This window comes from Lutra lutra, chromosome 10 (genome assembly GCF_902655055.1).
Source record: "Lutra lutra chromosome 10, mLutLut1.2, whole genome shotgun sequence".
In the NCBI taxonomy this organism is placed as follows: Eukaryota; Metazoa; Chordata; class Mammalia; order Carnivora; family Mustelidae; genus Lutra; species Lutra lutra.
Window position 1 is genome coordinate 108,748,851 of NC_062287.1, and position 22,892 is coordinate 108,771,742.

The 22,892-nt window shown below is 51.0% G+C and overlaps 2 protein-coding genes across 2 annotated transcripts; one reads left to right on the plus strand and one right to left on the minus strand.

Annotated features, from left to right (window-relative positions):
* Positions 1-2,757: 2,757 nt before the first annotated feature.
* On the minus strand, positions 2,758-5,661 carry CCDC87 (coiled-coil domain containing 87). Its single transcript, XM_047692283.1, has one exon. The coding sequence runs from the start codon at positions 5,592-5,594 to the stop codon at positions 3,009-3,011; it is 2,586 nt and encodes an 861-aa protein (XP_047548239.1). The 5' UTR covers positions 5,595-5,661; the 3' UTR covers positions 2,758-3,008.
* A 71-nt stretch (positions 5,662-5,732) lies between these two features.
* On the plus strand, positions 5,733-18,018 carry CCS (copper chaperone for superoxide dismutase). The gene is made up of 8 exons (XM_047692284.1): positions 5,733-5,891; positions 6,252-6,324; positions 12,278-12,415; positions 12,626-12,803; positions 13,323-13,383; positions 17,328-17,405; positions 17,478-17,581; positions 17,696-18,018. Exons 1-8 carry the CDS (start codon positions 5,853-5,855, stop codon positions 17,847-17,849), a joined length of 825 nt encoding a protein of 274 aa, XP_047548240.1. The 5' UTR covers positions 5,733-5,852; the 3' UTR covers positions 17,850-18,018.
* The last annotated feature ends 4,874 nt before the right edge of the window (positions 18,019-22,892 follow it).

The window sequence follows — 22,892 nt, forward strand, 5'->3', positions numbered from 1 at the left end:
GTATCACTCACAGAACCTAAAATATTTCCTAACTGGCCCTTTACAGAATAAGTTTGCTGGCCCCTGCTGTAGTGTTTCTCACGTTTCTTATGTGCAATTTCTGGAGAATGCCGCATTATGCCAGGAGAGACATGAAGCCACAATATATACTAAATACAGCATAGCTTCCCGGAGGACCAGTTTAATCCAAAGATAAGTAATTTCAAGCATCATTCTTATCTAAAAAATGGACAGAGTATGGAATAGAATGCAAATTTTACATAAATTCCAAAAATAAAAGACTATAAATTTCTCAGGCCTCAAGCTAGCTAGCACTGCTTCCCTCCACGCCCACACCCTCCCTGACTCCAATCCTTTATACCTGACCAAAAGGCTTGTGTTCCTCCGTTCTAAGGGGAATTGAGGTGGAAGCGCTTGAGAAATGCTGTTTTATTGGGAAAACAAAGTGGAAGTTTATGTGTCAGCCAATGATGAGCGAAGGAAATCAGAGGTGTTCACATTATCTACACAGGCAGGAAAGGCGGGCTGTGTCTAAGAGCTCTTTTACCATATCTCACAGAATCAGTATACCAAAAAGATACCTGTAGGCTTTGGGGTCAGACAGACCTGGGCTTGGGTCCTGACTCTCCCATTTACTACCTTTATGTCCCTGGGTAAGGTACTTTACCTATCTGAGTCTTCATTTCCTCAGCACAAAATGGCGATTAAAATATGTACTTTACAAGGTAGTTGTAAGGAGTCTAAGAAATCAGGTGGGGAAAGTGTTCTGCACAAGGTAAGAGTTTAGTAAGTGTTAACTACTGACATGTTAGCTGAAGTCCCTGAATATATAAAGAGCTCTGAAAAATCAAGAAAAAGTCAAAACCAATTGAAAAGTGGGCAAAGCGCATGGGCATTTTACGGGAAAGGAAATACAAAGAGCTTTTAAACATACAAAAAAATGCAACTTCACTCATGAGAGAAATGAGAACACAACTCAAATGAGATACAATTTTTCACCTGCTGGATGGTAAAGGTTGAAAAATTTGGTAATATTCTACTGGTGAGTGGGGAAAGAAATATACTCATGCAATGTTAATGATACTGCAAATTATTACCACCTCTGTGGAGGGCAATCAGTAATATCTTATCAAAATTACAAATGTTTTTATGTAAATGCTTGTACATAATTCCACTTTCAGGAACTTAAGCTATAGAAATAGTTGCGAGCAAGGATGTTTTCTAGATCATTGTGTGTTTGTAAATGTGCATTAATGTGGGACTAGTTAAATAAAATAAAAAATATTTCACAGACCTGTACCCCTGGGGATAAAAATATATGTTTTAAAAAAATAAAATTAGGGGCGCCTGGGTGGCTCAGTGGGTTGGGCCGCTGCCTTCGGCTCGGGTCATGATCTCGGAGTCCTGGGATCGAGCCCCGCATCGGGCTCTCTGCTCAGCGGGGAGCCTGCTTCCTCCTCTCTCTCTGCCTGCCTCTCTGCCTGCTTGTGATCTCTCTCTGTCAAATAAATAAATAAAATCTTAAAATAAGATAAAATTAATAAAAAAATAAAATAAAATAAAAAATACACGCAGTGGAATACTATATAGTTATTATGATTATGAGGCAGCTCTATATGTATTGATATGGAATGAGCTCAAGGCATGTTAAGTAAAATAAGAAAGGAGCAAAATGGCAGCGTGGTGTGCTACTATCAGTGTCGCTATATACATATGCATAAAGAATATATGCATCTATGCTCTTGCATGCATAGGCTCTCTCTGAACTAGTTCATACAATAGCCCATGAGACCTGACATATTCTAACCTGCCCCTTGGCATCTTGTTATGACTGCTCTGACTGATCTCTCCCCCTTGTTCTGCTCCACCTGCTCTGGCCATCTTGCTTTTCTGGAACAGTCCAGGCACCTGCCTGCCTGAGGGCTTTGTATAATGTCAAGAAAATTATCCTCGATGTCCACACAGGGCTCACTTCTCCCTTCTTCAAGCCTTTGCTCAAACTTTCCCTTCCCAGTGAGGCCAGCACTGACCACCCTAATTGAAACACATCCCTTAGCCTGTTTCCTTACCTTAATCTCCTTTTTCTTTTGTCTGTGGTATTTAACACCTTCTAGCATTCTATTATTCAGTGTGCTTAGGTACTATGTTTATGGCTTATGGCTTAAGTAATGTAGATATTCAGTTCCCTAGGGAGGGGAATTGAGGTATGGGAGGTTGAGATGGGAAGGAGACTTTGTTTTCAGTATATACCCTTGTGTTCTCTGCACCATGTGTTTGTGTTAACTGGTAAAAATATAATACAGCAAACTGAGGGTTTGGAAGGGGGGGGGATGGGTGAGCCTAGTGGTGGGTATTAAGGAGAGCACGTATTACATGTGCATAAACAATGAATCTTGGAACACTGAAAAAATAAAATAAAAATTTTTAAAAATGTAAATACAAATGTTTAGCTCTACCAACCGGATCCTAGAAGTTGAAGTGACAACTTGGACCCAACCCCTTCATCTTATGATGGTCCAGGGGTGGAACAGTTAGGGAATTTGCCTGAGGTTACAAAGCCAGGCTTTAAATCCACATCTCCCAACTCCAGAGCCCTGGCTCTTAAGCATATCCTGTCCTAGAACCTCTTGGTTTGGGACTCTAATCAGCCACTTTAAATGTAGTGTGACAAATGCTAAGCTAAAGAGTCCAAAAGGTGAAGGTTGGCCTCTGCCTGACATCTCCCGTTACGATGAATTCCAACAGATGGTCTTGGTTTTTGGGATGTGTGAGATTTTGGCTGCTGTGTGCATGAAATAAATGGGCATACTGGGTTTCTGGGCTTGGGGAGTCTTTTATGAGCACTTTACAGTCAAAATAAAGTATTACTCTCGGTCCCTTGGTAGTTGGAAGCACAATGTTCCCGAATCCTGCACTGCCAGATAATTTGTCTTCTTAAGCAGTCAAGAGGTCTAGAGGATCTGCCAGGTGTTCGGGGGTGAGCGAGGGGTGGCAGGGCCCTCGGCCTGTCACAGAGTAATGGGAGTATTTCCAGGAGTTGTTAGAGGCTGGCTGCTGAGCTTCTTGAACAGCCCTGGCTGGTGGGAGGCCTTCTGACCCTGGGTCAGGTGGCGGACCCGCTGCCGCTGCTGGAGCCAGTAGAGCATCTCCACCTTGTCGTGCTTCATCTTGTCCAGGTATCGCCGTCCCCTGAAGGTCACTGGCTCCCCAAAGACTGACTCAATCTCCTCCAGGAGGGAAGCCAAAGGAGCCTGTAGTACACTGATCTTCCTGTGTAGACGGCTGCGGAACTGACTTTCCTCCAGGAAGCGACTCAGGTCCATGGCAGTCTTTTGGAAGAAGCGGTTGGGGTCAGAGGCTTGTCGCTCAAACCATTCTAGTCTCCCCAGCAACATCTCCCGCAGCTGAATGGGCTTCAGGGCTTGTTCCCAGGCACTCACCAATGAAGGCAGCTGCCTCAGACGGGCGTTGGAGCTGTACTTGATGGCCATGTCCAGCCGGTCCTTGTCGGGGACCTCCAGCATGGACCACAGGCGTTCCAGACGCTTCTGTAGGTTCAGGATTTTGTAGGGTTCTCCCAGGAGGCTGATCTTCTTATTTCCTAGCCTGTGCTCTAGCACTGTGTTCCAATCCCACTCTTCTGGCACAAAGTCTGGCTCTTCATCTTCCAGCAAGGGAGGTGGGTACTGAATCTTTAGGGGCTCTCTGACAGGGGCTTTGGTCTCCACAGGAACCTCCTCTTCATACATTTGGAAGATGACATGGAGGAAATCGGTCTCTTGGTTGGTGAGGTATTTGAAGTAGTCATCCACAGACAAAGTGGTTTTCCACCAGCTCATCCAGGAGACTTTGTTTGACCACTTCTCCCAGCCTTTGCTTGCTTGGAGTGATGTGAGGGAGGTTGCCTTGCCAGAGGACTGTACAATGTTTGCTCCCTGGGAAAAAAGCCCAGCTAACTTGGGATTGATGACACGATACTGTTTTTCTTGACGTAGAATGGCCGAGGACAGGAAGGCTGACCAGTCTTTACTGGCTGCAGGCTCGACCAGGGGTCCCTGGTCCAAAGAGAAGTGGTCAAGAGAGACACGGCTCATCAACTCCTTGTAGACCTCCTTGATGTTATTGCCAACAAAGCAATCGATATCCATTTCCTCGATAAGTTTGGGTTCTAGTTCACCAGCCAGGTGGTTGTATAGGACTCCGGCCCCATTGACGTGGAAGGAGTCCAGGAAGTTTCTCTCAGACAACTGCACAGCAGCTGCCTGGACCACAGCCTGATTTCTTAGCTTCAAAGTAACAGTCACTGGCTGTGGTTGAAGTGGTAAGGATCTGCGGCACTGGAGGCCCCACTGCCCACTGGCTTCCTCCTCTTCGAGGCTCTTCAACATTCTCTGCAGTTCCTGCACGCGATGTGTGGCAGCTGGGCGGCGGGTCAGGGCCCCCAGGAGTGGGGGCAGGCCCGAGTCCAGCGGGGAGTAGTGAGGCCTCTCCAGCTTCATGTTCTTTATCATCTGCTTCAGATCCTCAGCCACCATGTCACCTGCCAGCTCTGTTTTGCTTTCTGGAACCAGGACCAGTGGGGTTAAGGGGCGAGGGGGGAGTGGAGGAAGGCCCAGCTCATTTGCTAGCTTCCAGCCTTCCCGCAGAGAGGGCATGGACTGGCCCCTCTGGAGTTGGGAGTAGAGGGGTCGGTGGGGGTGGGGGGAGGGAGCTCTGCTGGTGGGAATCACGGAGTACTTGGGCGGTGACACAATCTGTGCGGAACTGAGGTTGCTCTCTCTCTTCTTCTGCATGGCAGACAGCCATTGGAGAGGCTTTTTCTTTTTCAGTTGGGGGATGGACTTCAGTTCCTTCACTGGATCCATTTCAGGCTCGCTGAGAAACTCCTGCGGGCGGCTGAGTTGGATGAGGTAGTTTAGGGTGAGGTTGCAGCTTGGTACTTGGGCGAAGCTGGTGCTGTGAAGCCATGGGATAGGGTAAAGCTTGAAAGCCCCACTAGGGCCTACCGGGCGCAGCTTATGCATGCCACCGCGGGCCTGTTCTACCTTCAGCAGGGCGAGGAAGTCAGCGAGCAGGCAACGGTAGACCTCAGGACTGGTAAGAAAGATTGTGCAGTCCCTGGCGAGGCTGGCGGTCAAACGGGTGAGTGTGGCTGATTCAGTGAAGACCCCTCTGCGAGTCGACATGGTCTTCAGCAGGTGCAGGTAGCGTAAGAAGAGCTGCTCGCTGCTGAGCAGTACGTAGGCCTGGAGCCGTTTCCGCAGTCTCTGGTTGTTCAAGTGGCTCAGGCTAGGTTCAGTGGGAGGCTCCTGCCAGCTGCACTTTAGCTCGTCCAGGATGACCTCAGTGAAACGGAGTCGGCTTTCGGTAGGCACACGCACCGCCAGCCCGCTGCTGGCCAGCCGGTTGGTCACTTGGATGCACAGCGACGCCACCGTCAGTCTGGAGACCGGCAAAGGCAACAGCATCGGAACCTCCGGCGGAAGGCGCTTCTGAGATTCTGGGCGTGTCGCCTTGCGGTGGAAGAGCGACAGAGGGCCCAGCAACCGGTGGTAAAACCGCTGAAGCTCGGGCTCTGGTTTGTACCGCTCCATCTTTGCGCTGGCGCCGCGGGAGGTCTGGCCGGAAGAGGCCAGGAGGTTACTAAGGCAACCAGGGGCCGAGGGCTCGAGTGCGCCTGCGCAGCCAGTGCCTTCCGACGCGTGACGTAAGGGGGAGGGCCTGACGTGCGCGCGCTCCGGGAGGCGGGGCAAAGCGTGGCTTCCGAAGCTCCACCTCCCCGCGACGCCGTTAAGGTTTTGCAACTGAGCGGCGGAGTAGTTTAGGTCTTACGGCCGGTGGCTGGGTCCGGGATGGCTTCGGACTCCGGGGACCGCGGGACCGCCTGCACGGTGAGCGTCGAGGCCTCGTGTGGGAGTCTCTCTGGGCAGAGAGCCTCGGCCCCTGGGGTGACTGTTAACGCAGGGAAAGGTTAACGCAGGCACCTGGGGCGGGGCCTGGGGCCTCCGCGGGAAACGGGTGCGAGATTAGCAGGGCCCTTGGCGTTAACATTGGGGGTTTGGTCTTGGACCGATAACGACTGGTAATGAGGGCCTGAGAAGGGGTCACGTGAGGGCGTTTCCCAGGGCTTTTGGGGTGGTCCTAGGGCAAATAGTTAAACAGTCACGCAAATGTGGTCCTAGGGCAAATAGTTAAACAGTCACGCAAATGGGTTCCCGAATCTCATCAGCCGGACTCTGCCGCCCTTGCAGTTGGAGTTCACAGTGCAGATGACCTGTCAGAGCTGCGTGGACGCGGTGCGCACGTCCCTGCAAGGGGTGGCAGGTAAGAGCCAGAACAACTTTTGCGGACAGTCCGGAGGCCTTTAGAAGGAGCCGGCAAATCTCTTAAACCAACAACACTATTCCCATTTACACATGTGGAAGAACGCAGAGGTAGGAAGGAACGTCTTTAGAGTCGCACAGAGACCCGGAGTCAGAGCCTAGAGTACAGATCTCAAGCCTGCCAGGCCAGAGCCCTCTGTAGGCTCTGGTGCGTCTTACATCTCAGGTGCCCAGGGAGTGAGGAGCTAGACTGGCCGAAATGGGCCCACCTCCAGAGGGTGTTTCCTGGTTAGGAAGCAGCTCTTGCTTGCGAAATGGCATAATCTTGACAAAGCCAACAGCAGCCCTGGCCATGTTCCATCCTAGGCAGCCCCCAATTCTTATGAGCCAGCTAACTGGTCTGGAGGTGACCTTGCACGGTCAGAAACATCTGAGAAGGCAGAGCCACCAGCGTGGCCCTGGGAACCGCTTGCCTTTGATTCTGTTAAATGTTCATCCAGTCACTCAGCAGGTATGGACCGGACCCTGGGGGCTTTTTTAGGGAGAAGAGTTCACAGATGTTTCAGACACAGTCCCTGCCCTCAGGGAATGATGAGCACGCAAGCGTCGTTCACGGAAGAGATGAGGTGAGATGGATTCTAAGCTGGGACAGTGGTGGCACTTGGCCGGTACAGGGCAGCGGTAGTGGATAAGGGTATGACTTCAAATCCCTTTCTTTGCATTCAGATCCCGGCTTTGCCTCTTAGCCACACGTAGACGTCATGCATGTTACTACTTTTGCCTGTTTCTTCCGAGTTTAAATGGGCATGATAATGGAAGCTACCTTGGAGGATTGTCATGAAGAGTTGGTTGGTTAATACCTGTAAAGCACTTTATTTATTTTTTTAAAAGATTTTATTTATTTATTTGACAGATCACAGGTGGGCAGAGAGGCAGGCAGAGAGGAAGGGAAGCAGGCTCCCTGCTGAGCAGAGAGCCTGATGCGGGGCTCCATGACTTGAGCCGAAGGCAGAGGCTTAACCCACTGAGCCACCCAGGTGCCCCTGTAAAGCACTTTAAAAAAATCTCTGACATGTAGTGAGAGTGCACTAAATCTTAGAAAATATGAGAGGAAGGGCTTACAGGTGGCAGTCTGATTGGGCAGAAGCATTTGGGGACAGACATTGAAGCAGAGCAAGAGATGGAGAGAAATGTTTTTAAAAAGATACTCTTTATTTATTTGACAGAGACAGCACAAGCAGGGTTAGTGGGACGGGGGAAAGCAGGCTCCCCATTGAGCAGGGAACCCAATTCAGGACTCGATCTCAGGACTCTGAGATAATGACCTGAACCAAAGGCAGCCACTTTAACCGACTGAGCCACCCAGCTGCCCCGAGAGAGAGAAATTTGCCCTCTCCAGGAGGCCTGGGAGCTTTGGGGAAGAGGGTTTTGCTCCTCTTGGAGTAAGTGGGAGGAGCTCCCAGTGCAAGGCCCACTTCCTTGAACCCTTATCACACACCCTAGAGTTCCCTGTGGCCTAATGTTTTCTTTCTTAGTGGGCTTTGAGCGAAGCAAGGGCTGGTTTGGCCGAATTCCAGACCAGCCCTGCTGAATCTTGCTCAGCTGCGGAGCCAGCCTCCTTCTTGGTTCAGGTGTGGTTCAAGAATTCTAGAAGTGCACTGTTATAGGGAGCAGCCCACTGGGGCCCTCCCACTCAAGGCGCAGAGAGTCAACTCTTAGGAGACCCAGGACAGGAACCCACCTGTGTGGAAGTCAGTCCGTCGGAAAGTCTTGTCTGCTCTGAATCTAAAATATATTCGGAATTTAGTGGCCTCTCTTTTTCCATTCTTTGGCCTTCACATGAATCCAAGCCATCTTACTTCTCCCTGACCCACACGAGAACCTCATCTTCTGGGCTTCCTCTCGCCTCTGTTGTCCCCTTCAATAGCTTTTCTTTTTTCTTTTTTCTTTTTTTTAAATTTTTATTTATTTATTTGACAGACCACAAGTAGGCAGAGAGGCAAGCAAAGAGAGATGGGGAAGCAGGCTCCCCACTGAGCGAAGAGCCCGATGCAGGGCTCGATCCCAGGACCCCGAGATCACGACCCGAACCGAAGGCAGTAGCTTAACCCACTGAGCCACCCAGGCGCCCCATCCAATAGCTTTTCCATACAGAAGCTCAAGTGATTTTAAAATTACACCTTAGGGGGCACCTAGGTGGCTCAGTGGGTTAAGCCTCTGCCTTTGGCTCAGGTCATGATCTCAGGGTCCTGGGATGGAGCCCCGCTTCGGGCTCTCTGCTCAGCAGGGAGCCTGCTTCCCTTCTCTCTCTGCCTGCCTCTCTGCCTACCTGTGATCTCTGTCAAATAAATAAATTAATTAATTAAATAAAATTACACTTTAGATAATATCACTGTCCTGTTCATTTAGGCCTTTAATAAGCCCCTGAGTTAGGTAGTAGTAGTATCTCCATTTGCAGATGAAGCAGCTGAACAGAAAACTCAACAGAAAGGATGAGTAACTTGTCTAAGGCCACAAAGGTAGTATGTGGCAGACTCGGGATTTCAACTCCAGAGTCCACTCTCAACCACTATACACTGTGCCTTCTCTCAGTGGCCTCCCAGTGCATTAAAATTGAAATCCAGAGGGCGCCTGGGTGGCTCAGTGGGCTAAGCCTCTGCCTTCTGCTCGGGTCATGATCTCAGAGTCCTGGGATCAGGTCCCTCATCGGGCTCTCTGCTCAGCAGGGAGCCTGCTTTCCCCTCTCTCTCTCTCTGCCTGCCTGCTGTGATCTCTCTCTCTCTCTGTGAAATAAATAAATAAAATCTTAAAAAAAAATTGAAATCCAGATTCTTTCCTGTTGGGCCTTGCTTGACTGGTCTCCACTTATAGCTCCCTGTCTTTATTATTCTCTTTATTCCCAACTTTAGCCACATTGGCCTTCTTTTCTTCTTGGAACACATGTCACTGTTGTTCCTGCCCATGCTGTTCCCTCGCTTGGAAGGCTGTTACTGGACTACATTCAGGCCTTTACTTAGGGTCTCAGAGAGTCGGTCCTTGACCAGCCTCAGTGGCTCGCCCACATTTGTTTCCTAACACCTAGTTCACCAATCACTCCTTTCACTGCCTGCATCTCTCTTGTGTGTATATTTGACATTTGTATCCCTGCATTGGAACACATGCTATTTCCTGGGGCACAGATGTCGCATGACTTGTTCCCCGCTCGCTTCTACTGGCTGGAACGCGGCCCGTGATGGGTGCTTAGTGTCTACTTGTTAAATGAGGTGAGCAAACAAAATTTCTTGCACTGTGCACCCTACTGGGCTCTGGGAGCCTCCGAGGGAGCTGAACCCCACTTTCTGTGGGGCAGGGGGACCGAGCATCAGCTTTGGGGTTGGACAGGCTGCCTTCCGCACTTTGTTGGGTCACCCTCTAGCCTCGTTTCCTCACCTGCCAGAAGAGGGCAGTATCCCCGTCCTGATGTGTGTAAGACCGAGCACAGCTCTTGGCATCCCTTGGAGGCTCAGAGCACTGGAGTTCCCCCATCACCCTCCCTGTACCCCCTTTGCGGTCATGGACATCCAGAGGCATCTCTAGGTGGACCCAGAGCTCACAATGCTCCGCAGGCTGCCTGGTGGCACAGGGTAACATTTTGTGCGAAGTGAGGCCAGTTCGGTAACTTGGAGGATTTTCTTCTTACAGAATCCCCCTGTACTTGCAGGGGTGGGGCTGTGAGCATTCATCTCGAGTCTCCCCAGTTCTGCCCCTCCCCCGACAGTGTCCCTGCCACCTTGCTCATACCCTGCGGGTTGTTATTCCTGTCTCTGCCTGGTGGTTAATCCAGGCATAGCTTGGCTTTTCCCACAGCCTGTGAGGCCCCCCTGGGGACAAGGACCAGTGTGTTCCCTGACCCTGGCCTCCTCCACACCCAGCCCAGCACACATTTGGTGAGAGAATACGGAGGAGGGAACCCAAAGATGAAGGGAACGACAGTAGTCCGTGTAGCCTTCGGTTCACAGAGCGCCATCTCAACAGCGTGAATCTGCTGATTTAACCTTTGTCTTCGTGACTGCCCACGGCTCCCCTGGGCTTTATGCGCGGAGCAACAAACACATTTGCCAAGATCAGAGAGAGATGAGGTGAGAGCAGCCCCTCCCCTGTGCACTAGCTAAGGGTTGGAGAGTTCTCTTAAAAGGCTTGGGAGCCCTGAGTATCCGAATGAGAGAGAAGTGCCTTCTCTTCCTTCTCCCAGGTGGCTCGATGGCCCCCAAAGATGAGCAGGTGACCGAGTCATCCCGCAGTCTCTGCACGCAAGGTGAGGTTGGGGATTCGGTGGGCAGTTGAAACACACTAACTTTTGAACCTGACCCTTGTGGACTACACAGAGCTCTCGCGCTTACAGAGGATTGGAGTCAGTGCAGCGTGAGTCCCTTGGGGGAAGACGGAGCTACAGGAGGACAGAGGACAGAGTCCTAACCCAGCCTGCAGGGTGGGGGCTGTTTCAGGGTGAGCAGTGTCCGGGTGGGCTCCAGAGCTAGGCGGCCCGAGATGAATTCCACTTCCACAACTTACTACACTGTGCCTTTGAGCAAGGTTCTTAAATCTTTCTGTGCATTAATATTCTCAACTGTGATAAAGGGATAATAGGACCCACCTCGGGGCACCCGGGTGGCTCAGTGGGTTAAGCCTCTGCCTTTGTCTCAGTTCATGATCCCAGGTTCCTGGGATCGAGCCCCGCATCGGGCTCTCTGCTCAGCCGGGAGCCTAATTCCCCCTCTCTCTCTGCCTGCCTCTCTGCCTAGTTGTGATCTCTCTCTCTCTGTTAAATAAATAAATAAAATCTTTTTTTTTTTTTTTAAGATTTTATTTATTTATTTGACAGATGGAGATCACAAGTAGGCAGAGAGGCAAGCAGAGAGAAAGGAGGAAGCAGGCTCCCCACTGAGCAGAGAGCCCGATGCGGGGCTCGATCCCAGGACTCTGAGATCATGACCTGAGCCGAAGGCAGAGGCTTTAACCCATTGAGCCACCCAGGTGCCCCCAATAAATAAAATCTTAAAAAAAAATAGGACCCACTTCACAGGGTTACTTGACTCTCTAATGAGCTAATATGGGAAAAGTACAAAAAAGCCCACAGTGCACATGCGACAGTGCGGCAGATGTGACTTCTCATGATGATGGTGATGGCAACCCCCCCACCCCGTTTTTGATGCGTATAACAGCTTTATTGACATATAATTCAAATATCACAAAATATTCCCATTTTAAGTGTACACTTTAATGGTTTTTAAGATGTCCAGAGCTGCGTGGCCGTTACCACGGCCCCTTGTATGTTTCAGCCTCTCGTGAAGCAATAGAGCCCTTAGCTGTCAGCCTGCTCATTCCCCGATCCCCTCATCTACTCTGTCTCTAGATTTTCCCTGTTTTGGATTTTCTGTCCATAGTGGCATCACCTACCACGTGAGCTTTTGTGGCCGGCACTCTCTTAACACCGTATTTTCAAGCTCCTTCCCTGTGGTGGCATTATGAGGAATTCCTTCCCTTTTATCTTTTCATGGCTGAGAAATAATGGCTACACATTTTCTTTATCCATTCATCTGTTGATGGGCATTTGGGTTCTTTTCACCTTTTGGCTATCGTGAATCATGGACTACTATAAAAACTTTTATCATGGACTTTTATAAAAACATCTTGAAGTAATTATTTGTGTTTTTTAAGTTGTAAAGCATGCCTGGCACATAATAAGGACCAACAATACCCCTGGGGGTGAGGGGGCCTTATCCCCACTTTATTCCTAAAGATACAGACTCAGAGAGGTTGAGGGCCCGGCACAGTCAGAAAGCAGTTTCCGAGCTTGCCTCCAGCCATGGGAAGGTTGGTGAAGATGAGGTGGGGAGGGCCGTGTCTCTCTCTTCCCCGCTCCCAGCACAGGGATGTCAGCCCTCTGCTGCCTTCTCCCCTCTCTCTCCTTCCAGGTGTCCAGAACGTGGAAGTGCAGTTGGAGAACCAGATGGTTCTGGTGCAGACCACGTTGCCCAGCCAAGAGGTGCAGGCCCTTCTGGAAGACACAGGGCGGCAGGCTGTGCTCAAGGGCATGGGGAGTGGCCTGTTGCGTGAGTAGCCACTCTGGCCCTGGCCTTGGCCTCTCTGGGAGGGAGGTGGCCTGGTGCTGGTACATACCTAAACCATAGGATTTGGGGGTGTGGGGTTCCAGTGGCTTTGGGGAAGGCGTGAAAGTTATGTGGAGCTGTCTCCCTGCCCTTCTGGGGCTGTGTGGGGCTAGCCGAGGTGGCGAGCCAGCCCGGCTGTCTGGTACCTTGCAGAGAACCTGGGGGCAGCAGTTGCCATCCTGGAGGGCCCTGGTCCCGTGCAAGGGGTGGTGCGCTTCCTGCAGCTGACCTCTGAACGCTGCCTCATCGAGGGGACCATTGATGGCCTGGAGCCTGGGCTGCACGGACTCCACGTCCATCAGTTTGGGGACCTCACGGGGAGCTGCGACAGGTGAGTCATCTGTGACCGGCCCTGTGGCATCTTCACCCCCTGCTCGTGCATCCCCCGCGTGCCAGGGCTGTATGCGGCTACCCACACACGCTTTCACGCTTGGTCCTCACAAGAACCGTGAGGCCCGTCCACCCAGGCCCAGTCTGCGGACGAGGAAATGGAAGCTCCGAGGTTAAATGACAAAGGCCCCGGGGCATGTGAATGGTGGAGTGGGATTTGAACCCACATCTGACCTTAATGCTCCTGTTCGTGGCCACCGTATGGCCTCTGTGGCGGAAGTGACTCCTGGACACAGCAGGGCAGGTCCCCGTGTCACGGTGTTTGTTGGGCTGTGTGGCAGTTAGTTCTTACTCATCTGCGTCTCCCCTGAAAGCTTAGTGAGGGCGGGACCCACATCGGAGTCTGGCACAGAGTGAGTCTGTCGGGTGAGTGAGTAGAATAAACACAGTTAGAGTGAGATGGGGATCGGCCGCCCAGGAGCCAGTGTCTTGCTGTTCACCTGCTCCCTTTTCTTCTTAGCTGTGGGGACCACTTTAACCCTGATGGAGCATCTCACGGGGGCCCTCAGGACTCTGACCGGGTAAGTGTCCATCCGGGGGAGGCTTAGGCTGAGAGAGGGCCCGAGGCCTCAGGCAAGGCAGGCCACTCCTGGGGCCTTAGCGCACTATTTTTTGGTGTGGTCCCCTTGCTTTATTTTGTTCATTTAGAAACATCAACCCTTTCCGTGGTGGAGCCCCCCCGCTGCCAGGAGCAACCAGTCCTGTGAGGGAGACCCTTGAGAGCCCCGTGGCTGCAGGGCAGTGAGGAGATCCTTGCAGGAGCCTGTAAGAGGCCCCCGGAGCCCAGAGTATACGCACCCATCCGCCCTGAGCCCGAGGACATGGGCAGTGGGAGGAAGCTTCCTAGAGAAGCCGAACGTGTGGACGTTGAAAATCTTACCAATGGCGCAGTTCCCTGCCTGGAGTCGCACTTTTCCCCAGAGAACTGTTTCCCTTCGGCGGGGCGGCAAGTGGCAGGCCGCCTTGGTTTTGGCTCATCTGCATATGGCTTGTTCTGTTAGTCGCATTTTGCTGCAACTTAACTCCGTTTTTTCCTGAGATAAACTTGGGTATTCTTAATGTTTTAATCCAGCACGGAATGTTTCAAACATTCCAAAGTACACAAATTTGTCCCAGGCTCCTGTGCCCTGTGTCCCCATCACCCACTCTCAACAGTGACCAACTCCTGGCGAGTCCTGTGGCATCTACATCTCCAGGCTTTCTCCACCGTTATTTGAAAGAAACCAAGACATCATTTCATGCAATTAAGGTGGACTTGTTTTTTGGTTTTTTTCTTTTTTTTAGATTTGATTTTATTTACTTGACAGAGATCACAAGTAGGCAGAGAGAGAGGAGGAAGCAGGCTCCCCACTGAGCAGAGAGCCCGATGTGGGTTCGATCCCAGGACCCTGGGGTCATGACCTGAGCCGAAGGCAGAGGCTTTAACCCACTGAGCTGCCCAGGTGCCCCTAAGGTAGAGGTTTGGGTTTTTTTTGTTTTGTTTTGTTTTTGTTTTTGTTTTTTTTTTTAGGGAGACTTGTTTTTTAATAAGAAACTTGATATTGCCAGAGAGATGGGAAAAACCAGTTCTTTTTTTTTTTTTTAAATTCTATTTATTTATTTGACAGAAAGACACAGTGAGAGACAGAATACAAGCAGGGGGAGTGGGAGAGGGAGAAGCAGGCTCTCTGCTGTGCAGGGAGCCCCATGCAGGGCTCAGCCCCAGGTCCCTGGGATCATGACCTGAGTGAAAGGCAGCCGTTTAACGACTGAGCCACCCAGGTGCCCCAAAAACCAGTTCTTATAGCCATAAGAGCAGGCTCACTGTGAAAACAGTCTGTGGTGGTCAAATAAACATTAGTAGAGTCCCACTGGATTCTGGCCTGCAAGGTCCGAAAACAGAAGGCCTATGTTTTCTTCTTCCTCCTCTTCTTCTTCTTTTTTTAAACATTTAATTATTTAATTATTTGAGAAAGAGCAAGCGCATGTGTGGGGGAGGGGCAGAGAGAGAGAGACTCTCAAGCAGACTCCCTGGTGAGCACCCAGCCTGATGTGGGGCTCGATCTCACAAGCCTGTGATCATGACCTGAGCTGAAACCAAGAGGCCGATGCTTAAGGGACTGAAGCGCCCAGGCGCCCGCATGTGCATGTTTCTTACTTCACGTACCTGATTTTTTGGACAGTTCTGTGGCATTTCAAAGGGTCAGAAGTTTGACTCCATTCCCTTCCCGCCCTGGCAAGCTGGAGAAGCCAGACGAGTTTTTGTCGGGTCCACTGTGTGGTGCCATGTTTGTGCTCAGCATAGCAGCGGGTCCTTGCTGTGTGTCGGATGACTCCAAACTTGGGGGTTTAAAACAGCAAGCATTCATCATCTCAGTTTCTCTGGAGCAGGAATCTGGATGCAGCTTAGCGGGGGGCCTCTGGCTTAGGGGGACTGTAATCAAGTGTCGGCCGGGGCTGCCGTCATCTGAAGGCTCATGTTGTTCTTGGCAGGCCTCCTCAGGTCCTCCCTGGCAGTTGGCCAGAGACATCAGCCCTTTGCCACGTGGGCCTTTTCCTAGGGCGGCTCGCAACACAGCAGCTGGGCTTCCCTGAGAGCAAGTGCGTGAGAGAGGGCATCCCAGACTGAGCCAAGCTGTTCTCTTTCTGTAACCGAATCTAGCAAGTACACTAGGTCCAGCCCACTCAGTGGAGAAGCACACAAGGATGTTAGTACGTGGGAAGGTGCATCGCACAGGCTGTTGTCCTCATTGAGCCTTGAGAGGTGCTGCACAGAAATCAAGCCAGAGAACAGAGTGTGTGAACTGTCAGACAAAGAAGAAAACGCTGTAGGCAGAGCCCCCGAGGCATGAACCAGCAAGGGGCATTTGGGAACTGGGAGCACCGTGTCTCTTACAAAGCCAAGATCAGAAGGGTGAGAAGCTGCCTTGCCACCTGTGCCTTGGCCTGTTTGGACCAGGCCTCTCTCTGGGCGGGGAATCAGGAGGGGCTGGACCCAGCTGCCGTAGCGTCCCCAAGTCCTTGATAGAGGAGGAGGAAGACTTGAGTAACATCTAGCCCACCAAGGCCACCATGATATCTGACGAATCCTTTTGGGATTTCTGCATCTGCTTTGGCCAGCTGGAAGTGAATTCAGTGTGGGGATTTACACCAGAGCCTGGTTGTCCCTTTGCACATCTCCTGACTAATCTCCAAGGGGCCTTCTCTTCTCTCGCCTATCCCCAGTCCTTCCCCTTCATGCACTGTGCTAGGGGGATTGCTGCCAAGCACAGTGTAACCATGGCATGCCCCTGCCCACAGCCGTTTTTTGACTCCCCAGTGCCTGAAGGTTTTGTAGGCCCAGCCCAGTTGCTGGGTGTGACATTCAAGGCCCTGCAGCCTGGTTCCTCCTTCCCCAAGTGCAGGGGAGGGAGAGGACCATGCTGCTGGGCCATGCCTCTTGAGCCGCACTGCCAGGCTGCTCGCCCCTTCAGCCCAGTCCTGAAGATGCTCCTCGAGGCTCGGTATCCCCTCCCCTTCCTTGATCTTTGTACCCAAAAGTCTGCCCATGCAGGGTAACACAGAGTGCCCGGTGTCAGCAGCAGATGTCTCTCTGGAAAACCGGATAAAGCAGAGGTGGTGCTCCTTGCTGCTTGTCAGCCCCGCCACGCAGTGACATGATCTGTGAGCGTGCGTCTCAGCAAGGTCATGTGCACCAGCCCACACCGGCAAGGCACCTGCTTCTGCCTAAAGTGTCTGGTTGGAGACAACTTACTTGCACAAATGTGGGTCTCTGTGACTTGTCAGTAGGGTCCGGTCCGCAGAAAACCTCCTCTGTGCTGTACTTAGTCTATGTTTCATAATCGCTGGTCTGTTCTGTGTCTGTCTCCCCACCACGCTTCAAGCTCCTTGCCCGGGGTGGGGGGGCTGCACGCATACCCCACCCCCATGCCGGCAGTGTATGTCTGACGTAGGCGGTGCTCAGTCGACGTGTTAGGACATTTTGTCCTGCCTTAAAGGGGAGAAGGTAGGCAGAGCCAACTTCTTGGGGGGGCCGAACAGGCCCCCCTGCTCCGTGTGTTTTTCTCTGTTCCAGGAGGCTGGGAGTCAGGGAATGGTCCTGGCTGCTTCCTTAACTTAAGCCCAGGGGAATTGTAGACTGCCAAGGGCTTAGAGTCAACGAGAGGTTGGAGAACTGGGCTCGCAAAGCAGTAGCAGCCGGGCTAGTTTCTGAGGCTGAGATGCAGGAGGGGCAACAGCCTTGCAGGAGACGTGGTCTGATCCAGTGGGCAGGACCCCAAGGAAGGCAGTCGCTGTCCGGCATTTCAGTACCCGGCAGGGAGCATCCGGTCGCCTTTCTTGTGTCCTCGGCCATCCTGTTATCCTACCAGACCGTACCCAGAGGAGGACATTGGTACTTTTGGGAAGGGGAATCGGATCCTGGGAAGCTAGAAGCTAGCAGCTGTGCCCCACACACCCCTCTTCTCTCCCCCGGGTCTCATTGCAGCACCGTGGAGACCTGGGGAACGTGCACGCTGATGCTGACGGCCGAGCCAGCTTCAGGATAGAGGACGAGCAGCTGAAGGTAATGGTGGAAAAGGAGGTGGGGATCTCTCCTAACAGGCTCACTGTCTGAGGCTGTTATCTGCCCTCAAAGGTATGGGATGTGATCGGCCGAAGCCTGGTCATCGACGAGAGAGAAGACGACCTGGGCCGGGGTGGCCATCCCTTATCCAAGGTCACGGGGAACTCAGGAGAGAGGTGAGAGATGCCACCTCCAACAGGAGACTCCGCTTGGCCAGTGGTTTATGGTCAAGCCCAGAGGAGCCCAGACCAGTGCCCAGGGCCTACCCCTGACCACATATTCTTCCTCAGGTTGGCCTGTGGCATCATCGCACGCTCTGCTGGCCTCTTCCAGAACCCCAAGCAGATCTGCTCCTGTGATGGCCTCACCATCTGGGAGGAGCGAGGCCGGCCTATTGCTGGTGAGGGACGGAAGGAGCCAGCCAAGCCGCCTGCCCACCTCTGAGCAGGCCTCAGCCCAGGGGTTGGGGCTGTTCTCCCCGCTGAGAACCGTCCGCTTCCATAGAGAGGGGAGGGAGGCCCTGCTTGCCTGGTCCCAGCAGAACTCAGGTACGGGGTGTGAAGGGTCACTTTGATGTTTCCTTGGCACATTAAAGTTTTATTTTCATATGGAACTCTGGATTTTGTCCATGTCCCAGTGTCCCTTTATGGGCTTGCTGAACACAGTCTGTGTTTCTGGCCTTCATGTGAGGACTACCTCTTGGCTTTGGAGCCAAACAAAACTGGATTCAGATCTACACAGGTACTGAGGGCAGCATTCCCTTCAGGGTCACCGTGCGGGACCACAGCGCTCAGGTTGCTGTCACACACCCTACTTTAGTTTCTCCCTGTGCTTGGCCCTGTCATGCGAGAAGTTGAGAGCTGCAGGTGGCTCTCTTCTCCCTGCCCTGTCAGCTGAGTAGCAGAAAAAGCCTGTCTGCTGAGGAGCGGGAGGAGGCAGAGGCACATGGAGCTCCTCTGAGCTGTTGGATAATGTCAGACACCCCCGAGCGCCCGCTCTGGGCCTTTCCTGAGGCCTCCTGCTTCCTGACCTGGGGGGTCAGGAGTCACTCCTGGATTTTCCCCAGGCATCCCCTCCTCTTGCTCTTTGAATTAATTTGGCTTGAGTTGATTTTTTTAATTCACAAGTAAAAGACTTTTAATTAACCTAATAAGTAGAATGCTTGGTGCAGGACCTGGCATGCAGGAAGTTAAGGGACCGGTGGCTGTGCTTCTGAGGCCAGACAGGGCCTCTGGAGGCTGCCCCAGCCGAGCCCTGCTCTCACAGGGATGGCCGGTATCCAAGGACTAATGTGTGGGGCCAGGGATTCTGGGCGTCCCCACTTACAGTTTTGCCTCCCTCCCCCGACACTCCTAACCCCCCACTGGACTTTGTCAAGCTTGGTCATCCATGACAAAACTGCTTTTATAACACAGTGGGCTGTCAGAACACAAACTTTGCCCCTTACCATGTCTGCTTGGAACCAGGCAGGTGATTTTCCAGCTAGCTGACCTTGCTGACTTGTGCCTGACTCTGTTCCCATTCCCTAGACCTTTCCTCTTTCTCCCTCAAGGCTGCCGGCTCTGCGCCCAGCCCTAGTCCTTGGACCCTGCTCTCTTTTGCCAAACCTGTGCTGGTTGCTTTCCAGCTCCCCTGATTCCTGGGAACCAAACCCCTTTTAAGCATGGGACCCAGGCTGTCTTCCCCTGCCCCAGATCATTGCAGGAGCTCCTCATGGACCCTGCCCACAGCCAGTCCCTGACTTCCTCTCACCTTCATTCTGGAACGACAGCTGGGTTTCACCCTCCCGTGGCCAAACCTCTTACCAAACCCTACCACTCTGTTCCCACTTTTAAAGAATCAGCATCCCCATTAGCTTTTCTCTCTTTTAAACTCTTAACCGTTGGGGTTCCTGGGTGGCTCAGTGGGTTAAGCATCTGCCTTCAGCTCAGGTCATGGTCTTGGGGTCCTGGGATCGAGCCCCGCATAGGGCTCTCTGCTCAGTGGGGAGACTGCTTCCCCCCAGCCCCCTGCCTGCCTCTCTGCCTATTTGTGATCTCTGTCAAATAAATAAATAAAAATCTTCCCAAAAAACGAACTCTTAACTGCATTGCTTTTTTTTTAAGATTTTATTTTATTTTTTAAGATTTATTTATTTGAGAGAGAGAGCGCGCACAAGCACACGTGGTGGACGGGGAAGGGTAGAGGGAAAAGAAGAACCAGGCTCCCCGCTAAGCAGAGAGCCCGATGCAGGGCTCGATCCCAGGACCCCGAGATCATGACCGGGGCCGAAGGCAGATGCTTAACCCACTGAGCCCACCAGGTGCCCAAAGGTTTTATTTTTAAGTAATCTCTCCACCCAAGGTGGGGTTTGAACTTACAGCCCTGAGGTCAAGAGTCACATGCTCTCCTGACAGAGCCAGGTGCCCTTTAACTGTGTAGTTTTTATTATTTTTTTTTTAAGTTTGTTTTTTTTTTTTAGAGAGAGAGAGAGAGAGAGCACGATGGGGGGAGGGGTAGAGGGAGAAACAGACTCCCCGCTGGGCAGGGAGGCCAATGTGGGGCTGGATCCCAGGACCCCGGGATCATGACCAGCAGCATGAGCATCACTTGGAAAGGTTTGAAGGCAAACAACAGAGGGAAAAACTGAATGATGCTGACCTTGAAGTTCAGTCTGCTGCAGCCACGGACCCAGGAATGCGAAGCTGGCTGCGAGAGGCAGGGAGTGGATGGCCCTGCTGACAATGTGACTTCAGTCCACTGCTAAGAATTTTGAACTTCGGGCCTCCAGAACTGTGAGAAATGAATTGTTGCTTTAAGTCACGCCAATTGTGGTGATGTCTTCCAACAGCCACCAAGAAGCCAGCACAGTTAGGATTCAGTTTTATTAAAGTAACACATGTAAAACTTCATTTTCCTTAAGCCTTTAAGTTCGAATTTCAAAACTTATTTTTCTATTTTCAAATCTGGTAAAATAAGAACATTATCCCGGGGCACCTGGGTGGCTCAGTCAGTTAAGCGTCGGCCTTTGTCCTGGGTTGTGATCCCAGGGTCATGGAATCAAGCCCCACATCAGGCTCCCTGCTCAGTGGGGAGTCTGCTTCTCCCTCTGCCTGCCAGTTCCCCCTGCTTGTGCATGCCCTTTCTCTTTTTCTCTCTCTCTCTCAAATAAATAAGATCTAAAATTAAATAAAAATCCTGTTTAAAAGTTAAGTAAATAAAGGGGCGCCTGGGTGGCTCAGTGGGTTGAGCCTCTGTCTTCGGCTCAGGTCATGATCTCAGGGTCCTGGAATTGAGGCCCGCATGGGGCTCTCTGCTCAGCGGGGAGCCTGCTTCCCCTCCTCTCTGCCTGCCTCGCTGCCTACTTGTGATCTCTCTCTGTCAAATAAATAAATAAAATCTTAAAAAAAAAAGTTAAGTAAAAATAAAATTTTAAAACTCGTTTTTTTTATTTTGTTGAAATAAAAATGACAGAAAATTGATTATTTTAACCCTTTTTTAAAGATTGTATTGGTTTGAGAGAAGGAATGGGGGGTAGAGAAAGAGAGCGAGTGCACAAGCAGGGGGCATGGCAGAGGGAGAAGCAGACTCCCCACTGAGCAGGGAGCCCGACATGGGGCTAGAATCCAAGACCCGGGATCATGACCTGAGCTAAAGGCAGATGCTTAACTGACTGAGCCAACCAGGCACTCTACCTTTTTTTTTTTTTTTTTCCTTGAGAGAGAGGGAGAGCGCCCCCGAGCAAATGGTGGTGGGGGAGAGGATGGGGAGAGAGAAGAGAATCTTTTTTAAAATTAATTAGTTAACTAATTAATTTGAGAGAAGGAGCACAAGCAGAGGGATCAGCCGGCAGAGGGAGAAGCAGGCTCCCCACTGAGCAAGGAGCCCGATGCAGGACTCCATCCCAGGAGGCTGGGATCATGACCTGAGCCAAAGGCCAATGTTTAACCAGCTGAGCCACCCAGAGGCCCCAGAGAGAGGAGAATCTTAAGCAGTCTCCACGCCCAGCATGGAGCCCACAGCAGGGTTTGATCTCACAACCCTGAGATCATGACTTGAACCAAAATCAAGAGTAGGACACTTAACCAATGAAGCCACCCAGATGCCCTATTTTAACCTATTTTAACCGTATTTAAGTGTACCTTTTTGTGGCTTACCTATATTCACAGTGTTGTACAACCAACACCATCATTCATCTCCAGAACTTGCTCATCTTCCTAATCAGAAACTCTGTCCCCGTTAAACACCAACTTTTCATTCCCTGTCCCCCAGCACCTAGCAAGCACTCTGGCAATCTACTGTCTGTCTCCATGAATTTTACTACTCTAGGGACCTCACGTAAGAGGAATCATAAAATATTTGTTCTTCTGTGATTGGCTCATAAGATCAGTTTCTTGAGTATTCCTTTTAAGTTAGAAAACCAAGACTGATCTGTCAGATTCTCTAATAGGTCAGCATTTCTTTAAACATGACACATACTTTAAATGCCAAATATATTCGGGCTTCCCCAAATATGACAAAAATCTACTTGTGAGCTTAAAATTATTACCAGTATGTTTTTCATTCACTTCAGTACGTTTGGTTTTAATTCTACATCTTCCCAGTATTAAGATAGATTACCCACTAAAAGGACACTTTTTCAGCTGAAAAGAAGTTGGGCTACAGTCCCCAGGACAGGAGCTACTGACCTCTGGGGCTGCACTCGTAAAGGGCAGTTCTTCCTCTGCAATAAGTGTACCTGCTGGGTCTGTCTGCTTTAAATCGTTGCTGTGGTAACGGAACTCCAAGGCCAAACCCTACAGATGGCATTGGCTTTACAAACTATGGTCCTTAAATTCAGATTAAGCCTATAAAGTATGTTTCCATAATCTCTTAATTTTATTACCTGATTTAAGCAATAAAAATTGTGTAAATTTCCTCCCTATCCCCACACTCCACACTTGTAGATTTCTTCTTGATTTGATCAAATTAAACCCAAATAATCTATTAGAGGTTGGCTTTTCTTCTTTCCCTCCCCCTTTTCTCCTCCCCTCTTCTCCTCCCCGCTCCTCCTCCTTCTCCTTCTTCTTCTCTTTCTCCTTCTTCTTCTCCTCCTTTTTCTCCTCCTCCTCCTCCTCTTTCTCCTTTTTCTCCTCCTCCTTCTCCTTCTCCTCCTCCTTCCTCTCCTTCTCCTTGTCCTTCCTCCCCTTCTTCTTCTCCCATAATCCTAAAGACCTTCTAAGGACAGATCTTTTTCTGTCTGAAAATGTATTTACCACAAAGCAGCATCTTTACATAATGAGTGAATTCCTTGCTAATGTTTTCAACACTGCATTTATGTTCTATGCATGGCCATGTTTAATAATCATTCTTACTCATGCATATACCCGGGAAAATGTAGTAGCGATGAGTCGGGCTTTGGGTCCATCCAGATCCCAGGTCTACTGCTTTCTAGCTATGTGACCTTGGGTCATGCCTCTCAGTCTTCTCTATGAAAGGGGGATTACAATAGACCAAACTCATGGGCCT